The 15,524-nt window shown below is 46.3% G+C and overlaps 1 protein-coding gene across 6 annotated transcripts in view; it reads right to left on the reverse strand.

Annotated features, from left to right (window-relative positions):
• Positions 1 to 3,856: 3,856 nt before the first annotated feature.
• LOC129707349 (death-inducer obliterator 1-like) overlaps positions 3,857 to 15,524 on the reverse strand; it is a 112,608-nt gene continuing 100,940 nt past the window's right edge. For 5 of the 6 annotated variants that reach the window (XM_055652320.1, XM_055652317.1, XM_055652316.1 and 2 more), the window contains one exon: positions 3,858 to 6,725. In XM_055652320.1, coding sequence (XP_055508295.1) covers positions 4,453 to 6,725 — 2,273 coding nt within the window. In that variant the 3' untranslated portion in view covers positions 3,858 to 4,452. Of the gene's footprint in view, positions 6,726 to 15,524 lie in introns of all 6 variants that reach the window. The other variant, XM_055652318.1, reaches the window with a different exon arrangement.

Raw genomic sequence — 15,524 nt, forward strand, 5'->3', positions numbered from 1 at the left:
CATCTGCATGTTATTGCTTCCCCATTAATGTTTTAAGACCTGCCACATCGTTCTGTAACGTGGACTCTGCAAGACATCACTATTACATATCCCAAGTTCACCAGCATCTGTATGTCTTTTCCCCCACAGTCAATACAGGTTAAAATTATTCATCCATTCAAACCTCATTTGTGTTCTGTAACTCCACACAACCTTGTTAGTCTTTGAGGGACCCGATCCTCTCCCTATTGAACTTGTCATAAGTTAATAAGTTTAGAGGAGCAGAATTAGGCCATTCGGCCCATCAAGTACACTCTGCCAGACAATGATGGTTGATCCATCTTTCCCTCAACCCCATTCTCCTGCCTTCTCCCTATAACCCCTGACACCGGTACGAATCATTTGCTCTTAATATACTTGTAATGTTCTTGCATACTCATCCCTCAATGCTACCACACCACTAATCTACCTGTTTAAGCCCTCTCCCTGAACCTGCCACCCCTTCTTTGCCAAACTTTTCCTCTTCTCTTGTTAATGTCCACTTTCTCTTGGAGATTATATTAGACAATAGACAATAGGTGCAGGAGTAGGCCATTCAGTCCTTCGAGCCAGCACCGCCATTCAATGTGATCATGGCTGATCATCCCCAATCAGTACCTCGTTCCTGCCTTCTCCCCATTTCCCCTGACTCCGCTATCTTTAAGAGGCCTACATAGCTCTCTCTTGAAAGTATCCAGCGAACCGGCCTCCACCACCCTCTGTGGCAGAGAAGTCCACAGACTCACAACTCTCTGTGTGAAATAGTGTTTCCTCATCTCCGTTCTAAATGGCTTACCCCTTATTCTTAAACTGCGGCCCCTGGTTCTGGACTCCCCCAACATCGGGAACATGTTTCCTGCCTCTAGCGTGCCCAAACCCTTAATAATCTTATGTTTCAATAAGATACCCTCTCATCCTTCTAAATTCCAGAGTATACAAGTATACAAGCCCAGCCGCTCCATTCTCTCAGCATATGACAGTCCTGCCATCCCGGGAATTAACCTTGTAAACCTACGTTGCACTCCCTCAATAGCAAGAATGTCCTTCCTCAAATTAGGGGACCAAAACTGCACACAATACTCCAGGTATGGTCTCACTAGGGCCCTGTACAACTGCAGAAGGACCTCTTTGCTCAACTCAACTCTTGTTATGAAGGCCAACATGCCATTCACTTTCTTCACTGCCTGCTGTACCTGCATGCTTACTTTCATTGACTGATGAACAAGGACCCCCAGATCCCGTTGTACTTCCCCTTTTCCCAACTTGACACCATTTAGATAATAATCTGTCTTCTGTTTTTGCTACCAAAGTGGATAACCTCACATTTATCCACTTTAAACTGCATCTACCCACTCACCCAACCTGTCCAAGTCACCTTGCATTCTCATAGCATCCTCATCACAGTTCACACTGCCACCCAGCTTTGTGTCATCTGCAAATTTGCTAATGTTACTTTGATTCCCTTCACCTAAATCATTGATGTATATTGTAAATTGCTGCGGTCCCAGCACTGAACCTTGCGGTACCCCATTAGTAACCGCCTGCCATTCTGAAAGGGACCCGTTAATCCCAACTCTGTTTCCTGTCTGCCAATCAATTTTCTATCCATGTCAGCATTCTACCCCCAATACCATGTGCCCTAATTTTTCCCACTAATCTCCTATGTGGGACCTTATCAAATGCTTTCTGAAAGTCCAGGTACACTACATTCACTTGTCCCTTGTCCATTTTCCTAGTTACATTTTCAAAAAAATCCAAAAGATTAGTCAAGCATGATTTCCCCTTTGTAAAACCATGCTGACTTGTACCGATCCTGCTACTGCTATCCAAATGTGCCACTATTTCATCTTTTATGATTGACTCCAGCATCTTCCCAACCACCGATGTCAGGCTAACTGGCCTATAAGTCCCCGTTTTCTCTCTCCTGCCTTTCTTAAAAAGTGGGATAACATTAGCTACCCTTCAATCTACAGGAACTGATCCTGAATCTATAGAACATTGGAAAATGATCACCAATGTGTCCACGATGCAGACCATGAGATCCTGGAGATTTATCAGCCTTCAGTCCCATCAGTCTACCCAACACCATTTCCTGCCTAATGTGGATTTCCTTCAGTTCCTCCCTCGCCCCTGATCCTCTGGCCACTCGTACATCAGGGAGATTGATTCTGAAGGCACTGTGCAATCTCCTTTATCGGAGAACATGGACTGAGCGAATCGTCATTCACAAAGGAACAAGCCTCCTGCTGTGGAAAGTCACTTCAGAAAGGGGAAGTGGGGAGATAATCTGCCAGCTTTTATTGGAGGGTCGGCGATGGAGTTAGTAAAGGTACCATCTGTGATGACCTGTCCTGGGTACAGCACATAGCTATACTGTAATCATGAAGGCAGCACAGCAGCGCCTCGACTTCCCTAGTTTAATGAAATTCAACACGTTACTGAATACTCTGATAAACTTCTACAGCTGTACTGTAGAACGTAACCTGACTGGTTGCAACACGGCCTGGTATGGCAATTCCAAAACGCATGAACACAATAAATTGCAGATTGTGGACTCAGCCTGGTTCATCACAGGCAGAGTCATCCCAACCATCGGAAGCATTGACACCAAGCATTGCCTCAAAAAGACAGCATCTACCACCAAGGATACCCACCATCCGACTGTGCCCTCATCTCGCTGCTACCATCAGGCAGGAGGTACAGAATCCTGAAGTCCCACACCACCAGGTTCAGGAACAGTTACTTTCCTACAACCCATCAGGTTCTTGAACCAACCCACACAAGCCTAGCCCTGATGAAACACAACAGACCATCCCTTGGACTGATTTTCTAATGGTGCTTGCACTAATGTTTTGCAAGCATTACATTTTTCCCTGTAGAAGTTGCAATTTATGTATAATTGATGATTCTGTGTATTGTCTGAGTCTATGGGCCAGTGATGCTGCTGCAAGGAAGATTTTTTTATTGTACCTGTACCTCATGATACGTGCATGAGACACTAAATTCGACGTGACAAATTTAAGCAAACTACCTCAATTCCACAAGGATAAAAACAATCCTATACACAACTTTAAATTGTAATTTTTTAATTATACTGTACATTTCACTTTTGAAACACTGTAAGCAAATCAAAGCCGGTTATTTCCATCTGTACATCCAGTGATAACGTTTGTAGGCTTCACTAACACGTTAAAAAATGAAGTTAGTGTGATCTTAGGTTGGGACCCGAACACTCAGAATTGGGGCAACACGACGCTGACAGAAAGTATCTGCGAGTAGTAAAAGGTGGCGAGGGGGGAAAAAACAAAACCACACTGCATATGGACAATAAGTTGTCATTTTGAAATGATGGGAATTTTAAATTTCAGAGGGTTTTTTTCTTTAGAACCCCCCAGGATGGAGAGTCTCGAATCCACGGGCGCAGACGTTCGAAATGAGCTTTTCAGAAACGTTTTACAAACCCATTCTCAAACACCACCCCGCCACCGGTGTTTGACTGAAGATTTCAATTACTTCTTTCTTGTCGTTACCCGAGCTTCAGGCGCAGGCGTGTTTCTTAGTGGATATATATATATACACACACACACACATATATATATACAAAAGGAGGATTCCTGAAGATTTAATGATCAGACAGGACATCTCCAACAGGTGGCCGCGAGGACAGGTGCAGTGAAAAAACCATTCATGCCAACTACACGGACACCAGCCGGAATCACCAGCAAACCACAATGAACACCAATATCAAACGACGAAAATATTTCATTCAGATTCGGCGCCGCTGTTTGTTCTCTCTCTCTCTCTCCCCCCCCCCCCCCCCCCCCCCCCCCCCACCACCGTTTAAAAAATATATTTAACTCTAGCTCTGGGAACAGAGAGATTACTGAAGAGGTACAGAGAATGGAGATGGAATTTCCCCTTGGAGCCCACACTGTCCCTTCTACCGCGGCCACTCTGGTTTGGGTAACGCATCCGTCCCTGTGGTCACCATTCGTGGAGACATGGCCGGGCAAACGTCCTGAAATCCAGTGGTGCCCCGTCAACGCTGGTCTCGCCTCCATGAGGGGGAGGTGGTGGCGGGTCCAGGATAAAGCATCTCGCCGACAAGTCTTGAGCTTAGGTGTATCTGCACCCGGGAAACGCGGCGTACGGCCACGTGATATCAGAACAGTTATCAAAACAAACAAAAAAAGGATTTTATCGGCTCGGGACCGCTTAAAATCTAGAACCGTGGTCTGATAAAATGTAGAGGGGGGGGGGGGGGGGGGGGAAGGGGGAAAGGCTGGTTGGGCCGGGGGCAAAGTTGATAACTGGTCCCCGGAGTCCTGAGTTGTCCAGCGTGTCGGGTCGTCGCCCGCTCGGACTCTGGTCCATATCCCCACCGGCGCGGGTGAACGGACCCGGCATCAGTCACTCAATCTCGCCCTGGACGCCTCACGACTCGGGTTTGATGTTGTTGGGAGCAGAGGGTTCGCTCGCCGCTTTCTTGCACTCATCGCCCTTGCTCTCTTTGCCCCTGTCGGTCTCCCGCTCTCTGCCTCGCTCCCGGTCTCTGCTGCGCTCCCTCTCCCGATCCCTCCTCCTGTAACGCTCCCGGTCCCGCTCGTGTTCCCGCTCCCGGTTCCTGCTTCGATCGCGCTCTTTGCTCCTGTCCCACTCCCGGTCTCTGTCCCGCTCCCACGGACGTCCATAATCTCGCTCCCTGTCTCTCCGTCTGTCATCCGCTCCCCTGCGGAACCGCTCGGCCGGGTGGCGAGCGTCTCCTCGCTCCGGCCCGTAGCGAGACTCGGTCGGGGGACATTCCTGTCTGTCCCGGGATCTCTCTCGGTGACCCCTGGGTCGCTCACGATCCCGGGCCGTGGTCTGCCGAGATTGTGCCGCCCCTGGGCGCTGTCCCTCGGACTCCGGGAGCTGAGCCGAACCAGGTTGAACCGGGGGCGGTTCATGGGGAGACGGGGAATGGTTGCCCACGGGGTGGGGAGGTTGGTTGCCGTAGCCAAGGTGCGGCTGCCCTTGGAAGCGGTACCGGGGGCCCGGAGCTCCTCTTGTGAAATGCGACGGTGGCTTCTGCTGCTGGAACGGAGGTCGCGTCTCCCGGTTGAAGTCGGGCTGGTTGTTAGGATGCTGGAAGTTTGGGTAAGGTCCCATCGCTTGCTGCATGGCGGAAGGGTGGAAGTTGTCCTGCTTGTTCCCGAAGCTCTGGGGTCCACGGACAGGCGTGGGGAAGCAGCCGGCGTTGGCGAACGTGGGCCCCAGGAGGGGTGGGAGAATTGGGGTTGGAAGGAGACCTTTGGTCGGAGGTTGGACCACTTGCACCTGGTCCACCAAAGCCAGCGTTTGGGGCGCGCACACCGGCGCCGGCATCGTTTCAAGAGAGACCGGCGGCTGCACCGAGATCCCACCAGGGGCCGGGACATCCCCGCCCGTCTGGGGGGCGGGCGCCGCGGGCTCCTGTTGAAGTCTAGCCCCGACGGTGGGCGCCGCGACTTGGATACTGGGGCTGCTGTAAGTAGGAGCGAGTAGCTGGTCAGCCGGAGCGGGTGCGCCTTCCCCGAGCACCTCCTTCCGGGCGCCCGGGAGCTGGTTGGGGATCGCTCTCCTAACGGCGGCTTGCCGGGGGTCCCGGCGCTGATCAATCACTTGAGATGGTCCCGCGGAGGAGGAGGGGGTGGGTTCGGGGCCAGGAACCTGTCCTTTGGCCGCCTCTGACATGTCGAACGGGTCGGATTTGTGGGAGGATTTGGGCGGCGGAGACATCAAAGCGTCCGAAACTGAGAAACAAGCCATGGAGACCCCGACGGCCGCCCGCTGCTGCCTCAGCGCCTCTTCCTGCTCTTCCAGCTGGCGCGTTTGCTCCTCGATCTGCTTGTTCAAGGTATCCAGCATTTTCTGCTGTTCCTGGATGGACGAGGAGACGGAGAGCGGTGGGAGGTAGATATCGGGGGCCGCGCCGTTGTTCTTGGAGTCCATGGTTGGAACCGCGCCCCCGACCACAGTCACCATGGCTTCCTCCAGGATGGTCTCGTCGGCCGGGTCGTATGCATCCTCGAGGTCATAGACCTTCTCGGCCTCGGGCTTGTACTCTTCCTCTGGATCATAGGGCCGGTTGTCATCGTCCTCCACCTCGGGCTCCGCCTTGTCTTCTTTCAGTTGCCCAAACTGTTGGACGATGGGGTCTATCAGTGGGGTGGAGGAGGCGCCCGCTTCTGGCTCCGGGGTGGAGCCCGCAGAGTCGGGAGAGTCCTTGGCTTTGTCGAAGGTTTTCTTGCCACCGAAGAGAGTCTGGAGGATGTGTTGGAGGGGGTTGGCCACTTTGGCCGCGGAGCCGCCGGGCGCGGCCGTCGAGTTGGCGCCGGCCGGTGGTTGAGTCGGGGCGGCGGTGCTCGCGTTGTGGACCTTGGTCAGCGGTGGAACCGATTCCCCGCGGAGCTCGGCGGGTGGGGAGACCTGAGGAGGGGTTGAGACGTCCGGCTCTCCGGGCAACGCGTAGGGTTTGGCGAGCTTGCTCTCTCTGGCCATGGACGCGGTGTAACGTTGCACCTCCATCTCCTCAGCCACAGACAGCCGACTCCTTTTCTCCTCCGAGCTGGTGGCTTCAGGTTTCTCGGACTCGGGGAGGCTGGCGGGCTCGAGGTCTTGCTGCCGCCTCTTGGCCTTCTGCCGGATGACCAGCCCCAGGATGAGATTGGGTCGACTCTTTTCCAAACCTGCAGCGGACAAGATAAATAATGTGGTCAATAGTCAGGTGATCTCCAGCGCACTCCCCATTAACTTAACCACTGAGGACATCCCGCCTCCCACTGGTCTCACATTTAGAAAAACATTTGAATGTATCCGAACTCATCTAAATTGATCTCTATTAATCAGTGACTAAGAAACAAAAACGGGCGCAACGCGTTGCGGAAGAGACAGGATTTTACTAAATGTCCCGCCGACGTTCTGTCAACCCCGAACTCCCTCAATCAGAGCTAAGAGAAGTTTGCATCAGGCGATTTAGGCTTACGGAAGAACAAGAACTGTCTGAAGAAGGGTACCGACCCGAAACGCCACCTATTCATTTTCTCAAGAGATACTGCCTGACCCGCTGAGGTACTCCAGAATTTTGGGTTTGACCTTGGTGTAACCCAGCATCTGCAGTTCCTTCCTAAACGCGGACTGTCTCCGAGTTGGACCAATCCCTCCAATCAAGTACAATGTTCCCATCTTCAGAACTTGGCCATTGATACAGAGAAAACGAGGATTAAATGGAAGCGCGAGGAACTTCAAATGCTGGAATCTTGAGCAAAACACAAAGTGCTGGAGGAACTCAGCGGGCCAGGCAGCATCAGTGGAGGGAATGGACAGGCGACGTTTCGGATCTGGACCCTTCAGATTGATCGCTGTAGATTTCTCTCTCTCCTACTCCAATCAGTCTGAAAGAAGATATGACTCGAAATGTCGTCTGTCCATTTCCCGCCACAGATGCCGATTTCCTCCAGCGCTGGGAGATTAAAGCTTGGTCAATATGGATATTATTCAGCACGACTTAATTTACACATACATTCTATCCGCATGCAATATTTAAGTACACATTAGTGTCGATCGCCCATCCCATCTCCGCGAACATTCTGCACCTCATTTTGTTAAAACTATTAAAGCCACGCGGAGTGCGGGATGGGGATTGGAGAAACCTGGCAGGTATTGACAGTCTAAACTCGGAGGGAAGATAGGAATAGGCAGCGAAAGGAGAAAAGGATGGAGGAAGCAGCTGGGAAGATGGAGACTTCGGGGAGGTAGTGGAGAGAGTACACATAAGGCCAAATGTTCAACTTACATGGAAACTCTGGACTGGAGTCATCACCTAAAACTCCAACCACAGCAACCGAGGCGATTTCAATGTTTGCGGTAAAGTTCGCTTACTAAGTTCATAAATTATAGGAAATAATTAGGCCATTCGGCCCATCAAGTCTATTCCGCCATTCAACCATGGCTGATCTATCCTTCCCTCTTAACCCCATTCTCCTGCCTTCTCCCCATAATCCCTGACACTCATACCAATCAAGAATATGTCAATCCCCGCCTTAAAAATAGCAATCGACTTGCCCTCCGCAGCCATCGGTGGCAATGAATTCCAGTTACTACTAAATATCAGACTGAGACTTCTAGTCCACAGAGAGGGAAACTAGTTTACATTCATGATTCAAGATTCAGCAAGCTTGAACACTAAAGCGCACAACTTCATACAAACATTGTGCGAATGGTTCAGCGCCATTCTCGGTCATCATTTGAACCCTAGTCTGTATCATTCTCTGTATTCGGTTGCGCCAGCACACTCGATGCAGAATGGGAGCATGAAAGAGAACTCTCGAGATTAATTGCTGGACCATTCGCCCATCCACACCCTCCAGCTACAACTGCTTTGCATGGCATGGTACAAACTAACACGCCACAGCGTATTGTCAATTCTATTCTAATGGGCTCTGAATTTTCACCACGACTCGTCCAACACAACACTCGCGCTCCCATTTCTAGACAGATGGGCAGAGGCACACCGCAGTGCGCTGATGTTGACCGCTTCCTCTCCCAACAGTATCGAGACCAGAGGTTGGGCTGCAAAGGGCAAGCCTATGGACCAAGTACTGGTACATGGGACTAGATCTCAATAGTCAGCATTGACACTGTAGGCTGAAGGGCCTGTTCTGTGCTGTCTCACTATGTCCCGTTGGGTTACTCCAGCATTTTGCGTCTATCTTTGAAGAAATTCATCCTCTTCTCATTTCTAAATTGATCCTTTTTTCCCCCAGGCTATGCCTTCTGGTCCCATCCCACTACTGGAAACATCATTTCCACATCCACTCTATCCAGGCCTTTCACTATCCGGTACAATTCAATGAGATCTCCCCTCATCCTTCCAGAGTCCAACGCTTACACTTGAATACAAAGATTCGCGAGGAAGGCGCACAGCTTCTGGAAATGTTCCGCAACTAACAACTTATCCAGGGGGATAAAAAGGAATGATCTCAACCAGAACTATTGCAACGCAACTAAATTCAGCAAGTCTCCTGGAGCGGGGGACAATATCAGTGCTCTGTGACTCACCATTGGAACCGCCTTGGTAAAAGATGGACACGCCGAGGTCGATTTCAAGTGGAGCGGCTAACCCCAGCGGCAGGAAAACGCACTGAACATTGGGACTCTTGAAGACTTCTCCCTCACTAAAAGCCAATATTTTAGAAGCAGGTGACCTCCAGGCCGCCAACAGTCCCTATCTGTATATTCCAGGTGGAGGTATCACAGGTACTTGAAGAGAACAGATGTTAGTATTATCCGGTGACGCACGGAAGCCTCCACAACGCCGAAATGTTCCCCTTCGGTGCTGAATCAACCTCACTTTCCAGTCTTGACCAAAAGACCCCTGGCGCCAGGTGAAGCGACTTCAGAATCAGACAGGGCAGGGAAGGTGTGAACGAGCCAATTATCCTGCTCTCGTCGATCCTGGTCCACGAGTCTGGTTGACGTATTTAAGCAATTGTCATTGAATCTACTTCTTTCATTCTGATGGTTTTGGCACTTAGATGAAGTGAAATGTCTCAATGCTTTACATTGAGGAACAAATCATGGGAGATAAAAACAAAACTGGATAATGTTGGGAATGGACGTTGAAAAAAAAAGATTGATCGATACTTGTTTTGAGGTTTGGGGCGGAGACAGTTGAATAAGAGGCTGTGGATGGGATTCCCATGTGAATTCCACAACGTACGGGAACGAGACAGAACGGAGGGCGCAGCGATGCACACTGGATCTACCTGGATGCTTTCTTGCCAAGCCTTTGTTTAATCTGATAACTGCCATTTTAATATTAATGTGTAAAACCAGAGGTCCGCCAAGGCAGAACAATAGTGACCCACCTCCTTCGCCAAAATAGTAAACCACATTCACAACTGTTCACCCTTCACTCAACACACATTTTGGACTTGTCATTTAAAAAAAAAAAAACAATCTTCCCCTCTATCAGAAACTGTCTTAAATACCCTGGGGAATGAAATCGTCTTAGTTGCAAACTCGCCATAAAATGTGGCTATTAAGAACTAAAAAAACACAGGCGTCAGTTTTTTGACGTGCTAACACCCATTCTGCCTCAACCAGGGATTCAGTTGAAATTAAATCTTCTGAAATTTTCTTTTTACTTAACAGGAGGTTGGAACCTACCTCGTCCTGCTGCATTGACTCATTGTGAATCAGTTAAAGTTGGAAAAAAATTCAAGCATGTATTTGGAACACAAAATGCAAAAATAATTGAACTGAAAGCCACAATGTATATGGATGTTGCATATTATTAGGTGAAGGTAAATTCTTGGTTTGGGAGAAAGAATTTGAAAAAAACCCAGAAACTGTCAATCATCAGTTTTTGATGCTATTATTAAAAAATTACAGGCGTAATTCTATTTAAATGCTATGGTTAGTCAGCAAACCATGCCCCTATGAAGTTTGTACATTTGAATCTAGTACAGGAGCTCAGCAGCCAGTCCTGGTGAATCTTGGTGTGCAGCAGAGGAAATCAGAATTTTCTTTTCTGCATTTGGTTATTCCAGCAGTTGTGCGGATGTGATCAACTACAGTTATTCAAAGCAAAACAAAAAGTTTGCCTTGTCTTTCAATCAATTTCCTTCCTAAACAGATAGATTAAAGAGTAATTATTTTGGTAGGACTTGTCAATAATGGAAAAATTGCCACAATTTATATATATATACGATTTCAAATTCATTTGGGCAACCTGGATGTCAGAGGCAAGGCCAGAGCTTTAGAGCCATCTCTAATTTGTGCAGTGGTGCGGTAGTAAGCCATCTTGAACCGATGCTGTTCTTCGTGTAAAGGTACTCCCACAGTGCTGTTATCAAGAAGTTTCTAGATTTAGACACAGCAGCAATGAAGCATGGTGATATATTTCCAGGTCAGGGTGGTGAGATTGAGTAGCAGATTTGAAGATGATGGTGTTCTAAACCACCTGTTGCTCGCATCGTTGTTAGTAGAGGCTGCAGGTTTGAGAGGTGCTGTCAGAGTAGCATGGGCCAGTAACCCAGTAAATTGTGTAGCTGGTACAGTGCAGTCATGGTGTGTGTGCCAGTGGAGGAGGGAATGAATGTGGTGGACAGGGTGCCAATCAAGAGTCTGAAAAAGGGCCACAACCCAAAACGTCACCACTCAATGTTCTCCTGAGGTGCTGCCTGGACCAATGAGTTATTTCAGCACTTTGTGTCTTCCTTTGCCAATCAAGTGGTGGTTTTGGCTTGAATGCTGGTATTGACACTGCATTCAACCAGGCAAATAGAGAATCCCATCATATTTCTGACTTGGGCCTTGTCGTGTGAAAAGGCAGTGAGTCGCTTCTTCAGAATACTCAGCCTCTGGCCTGCTCTTGTAGCCAGAATCTTTATGCAGCCGGTCCATTTGAGCTTCTGGTCAATGGGTGTTCATGGTGAGAACCTTGATGTTGGTAATGCCACCTAATGTTAAAGGTTGGCGTTGAACTCGTTCTTTGTGGGGATAATCACTGCCCAGCACTTGGGTATAAATATTCCTTGCCACTTGCCAGCCCATGTCTCAATGTTGTCTTGGTGTTGCTGCACACAAGTACAGTCTTTATTTTCTAATGACCTCTCTAAAGTAATGAATCTGGGTTAATGATTTTTTCTGGGACAGTCTGAGGTTGTGAGAAAGTGCTACCATACTGGCTATTTCTTTCTTCTTTTGAAATACATTTTTTAGCATAACCTTTTACTAATCTGTGGTGATAATGACAAAGATATTAAATTAGGTAGAAATCAAATCTGACTAGGGACTGTCTCCTAATATAACTTTTTTTGCATACTATTCTACAATTGAGGGCCATCATGTAGTTTCTTGATTTAAAAATGCTTCATTTTAACATCTAACTGTATTTTCTTGATTACAAAAAGTGATAGAGATGCTACTAATTTACTGGTTCCATCAACCCTGAAAACTATGATGCTATAGACAAAAGCCACTCTCTGAGTGAGCAGCAGAATACTCAGTTTGGTAGTAATTGAAGGCATGGCTGGATAGTGATTAGCAACAGTTTCTGGGCAATTGTAGCATCTCAAATGTCTGCCTAGGATTCAATATAATACAATGAACTCAGGGGCTTTACTTTTTATGGCTGAGATCCGACAGAGAACGTAGAGGGATTGGGATGGGCGTATCGACTTATTTCATCCAATTATCCAAATCTTTGTTGTGTGAAACTCTATAAATGTTATTCTTTGAGAGCAATCTTCTTTAGCTTTGCTGTTTTGCTTGTAGTCTTCAGTGATTTCATTACAGAATACGATTGAACTTGAACTTGTCAATTGCAGCTTCTATTTTTATCCGAGGAACAGCCTATTTTCATGATTTAAGGCACTAGTACCATGAATCAAACTTTATCCCACAAAATGTACTCAATGTGCCCTAGCTTTCAGCAGAAGATCTACCAACGTGAGTTTGGATCCTTTCAAATCCCAGGATTTCCCCTGGATTTCAAGAGTTGACCAGTGCACTGTGCCAAGAGAGGCAAAACTATGCTTTTTAGGCTGGCTGCCCTCCAGCACCTGTGCTAATATTCATGACGGATGTGCGGGATTTACAGGGTTGATGCACTATGTAAGTTCCTGCCCCTGTTGATAAACATTTATGGCAGACAACCTGGATGCCCTCTCATTACAGCCGCTGGAAGTTTTCCTGTTGTTCTGATTAACAACTGTCAGAGTGCAGACGATGAATTTATTAACAGGAGATCCATTTGATCAACTGAAGACAGACACAAAAAGCTAGAGTGACTCAGTGGGTCAGACAGCATATCTGGAGAAAAGGAATAGGTGACGATTCAGGTCGAGACTTGTCTTCACACTAACATTACTCAGGTGAGGTTTAGTTTGATTAATTTTAATCCTCTATTGACCCAATCTCCCAAGTACTCACAAAATATCTTGCCAATGAAGTCAGGAATTGGCTATACATTGAATGTCTCAACCCACTGAGTTACCGCAGCACTTTGTACCTACTCCTGACAGAAAGGGTTTTCACCAGATGCTCTCTGGTGGAAAGAGAACACCATCACCACCCCCCCCCCCCCACCACCACCACAAATTGGTAAGTTAATAGACCATTGTAAATTGCTTGTAGCATTTAGGTGAGTGGTAGAAATTGGGGAGAGTTGATGGAAAGGTGGGGAGTAAACAAAAAGCATTTGCTTGATAGTCAGCATAATGACAGTGGGCCAAAGACCCTGCTTATGTGTTGTATGGCTCTCATGTTATTCATAGAAGTTTATATAATTATTGCAGTGTTTCTACTAGAAATGCTAATCTTAACATGAGTTCCTGATTATTGTTAGCATAAGTTATTGTCCTATTTACAGCTCTAATCTGGTGAGATGACTGATTATTTGTATTTCTGTATGTTATTGTATTAATGGGCCCGAACAAGAATTTCATTGTTCTAATCCTGGTATATATGACAATGAAACACTCTTGACGCTAGTGCATTCACAACCAAATTACATGGCTGATGCAAGACAATTACTGAATATTAAACCTGGGAAGGTACTAATGATGGGAAGTGATGGTGCAACTGAAAGGAAAATTTCCCAACTACAATTAAAATCTGTGTTTTCACAATAGGAGATGCAGTCGGACATTTACAGGATTCCAAGTGCTCACCATCATCTCGGTATGTCATGGAGATTAAATCACTGCAGATGCTCTCTTGCCAACATGTTGGCAACCTTTTGTATCTCTCTCAGGTGCAGACACACAAGAGGAATTTCATTTCAGGAATTGCTGAGTTACTCGTCAATAAAGGATAGGATAAGCAAAGAAAGAAAGGCAAAGATCAAATCAAGACTAAAGTCTCACGTTCCAAATTTTGTTGTGGGACATATTTCAATTTAGCGTATCATATCAATTAAAGCAGCATTCAAGATCTTTACATTAGACTAATTTGGGGGATTAAATTCTGCAATTTACTGCTAATTCTCACATCAGGTGCATGATGCTTCTGGAATTCTTTCTGATTCATTGGTACTGTGAAGGAGAAGATTATCAAAAATAATAACTTTATGAAGGACCAAATTCCCAACTAGTAAGCTTTGGCATTTGAGCTGCAAAGTTCAAACCCATCATTACAAACGGTGAAGCTGAATTTAACTGGCACTCTATCAAGTGGTAATAAAAGCAGTTGTAAATTGTAAAAGGATTGAAAGGGGCTTGACAAATGTACCTCTACTCACTCTACACTGCTCTCTTTTTGTACCTTCATGCTAGCCAATTTCATGCAAATTTCCCCACATAAACCAGAGTTAAAAAATATACACTTTTGGGACAGAACAAACCAAAGCCCATTTATAAAGGTAACATTATAAACCTCAGTAAATTGTTAGGAATTACTATTGTCCAGGAGACAATAAATGTACTCCAGGACACATTAAACGCTAACATGAAAAGGTAGAAAGATCGATAGTTAGCAAAAAAAGGAATGAGGTTTAGTGATCTAGATTTATTTTTCCTGAATATATTTATGCTTTAATTTCCCAAGAATAAAACTAATCCCAGCTATCAATGATGTCTTCAGGATTGGTCACATTTTAGTCAGTCACACAGACTACATAGCAATGTAAATGGCAGCAGTGTGTCCATTATCTTTGTTGGAGTCATGACTGCAAAGTCAACTTGATCAAATGTCTCATAAGAACAGGTGTTGACACTCTTGAATTGGATAGATCAGTAACTCTACATGTAGAGAGTGCAATACATTGGAAAAGCAAAAAGGTAAAACTGGCAGCATTCTGTTGACAACAGATCAACAGTTATAGCTGCAGAGAAAACCACGTTAGAATTAGAACATGATGGAACGTGCTATGGTTTTAAACAAAAATGATACATTGCTGGTGTATCATTCTTTTGCAGTTTATAAACAGAAGTGTGAACCGATTGAACTTCCTAATATTTATTTTCATGGAACAAATAGGTCTGGTGATAAATACAAATGGCAGCCATTGAACCCACTGAGGCCAATGCATAGTAAGCAGGGACTTCCTTTCCCATCAACACTGAAAAAAAATAAAGGTGTTTCCCCAGACTTGAATGCTGAAGGAAGAAACATGGTGCTGCTGACCACATCAAACCCTACAATACCAGATGCCCAATCCCTTACAAGGCTCTGAACTTTAAATATTAAGAGATCCGGAGTTACATCTCCACGATTGGCATCACGGTACCAGCCGCTGATCTCATCCACTGCCAGACATTTCAAATTCAAACAAATCCCAAATGCAATGTTCTGGAAATAACTTTATTAATAATAGTTATGTAAAAAACAAAGTTACAAGATTAAAAAAAAAACATTTTCTACAGAAAATACACAGGTGTGAAGATATTAGAAACCACCCAATTTAAAAAGTGTTCCAGAAAAGAAACTAAAAGGCAAATCCTAAATGTGCACAGTTTGCTCCATAAAAATGTAATGATGAA

Source organism: Leucoraja erinacea, chromosome 21, assembly GCF_028641065.1.
Source record: "Leucoraja erinacea ecotype New England chromosome 21, Leri_hhj_1, whole genome shotgun sequence".
NCBI lineage: Eukaryota > Metazoa > Chordata > Chondrichthyes > Rajiformes > Rajidae > Leucoraja > Leucoraja erinaceus.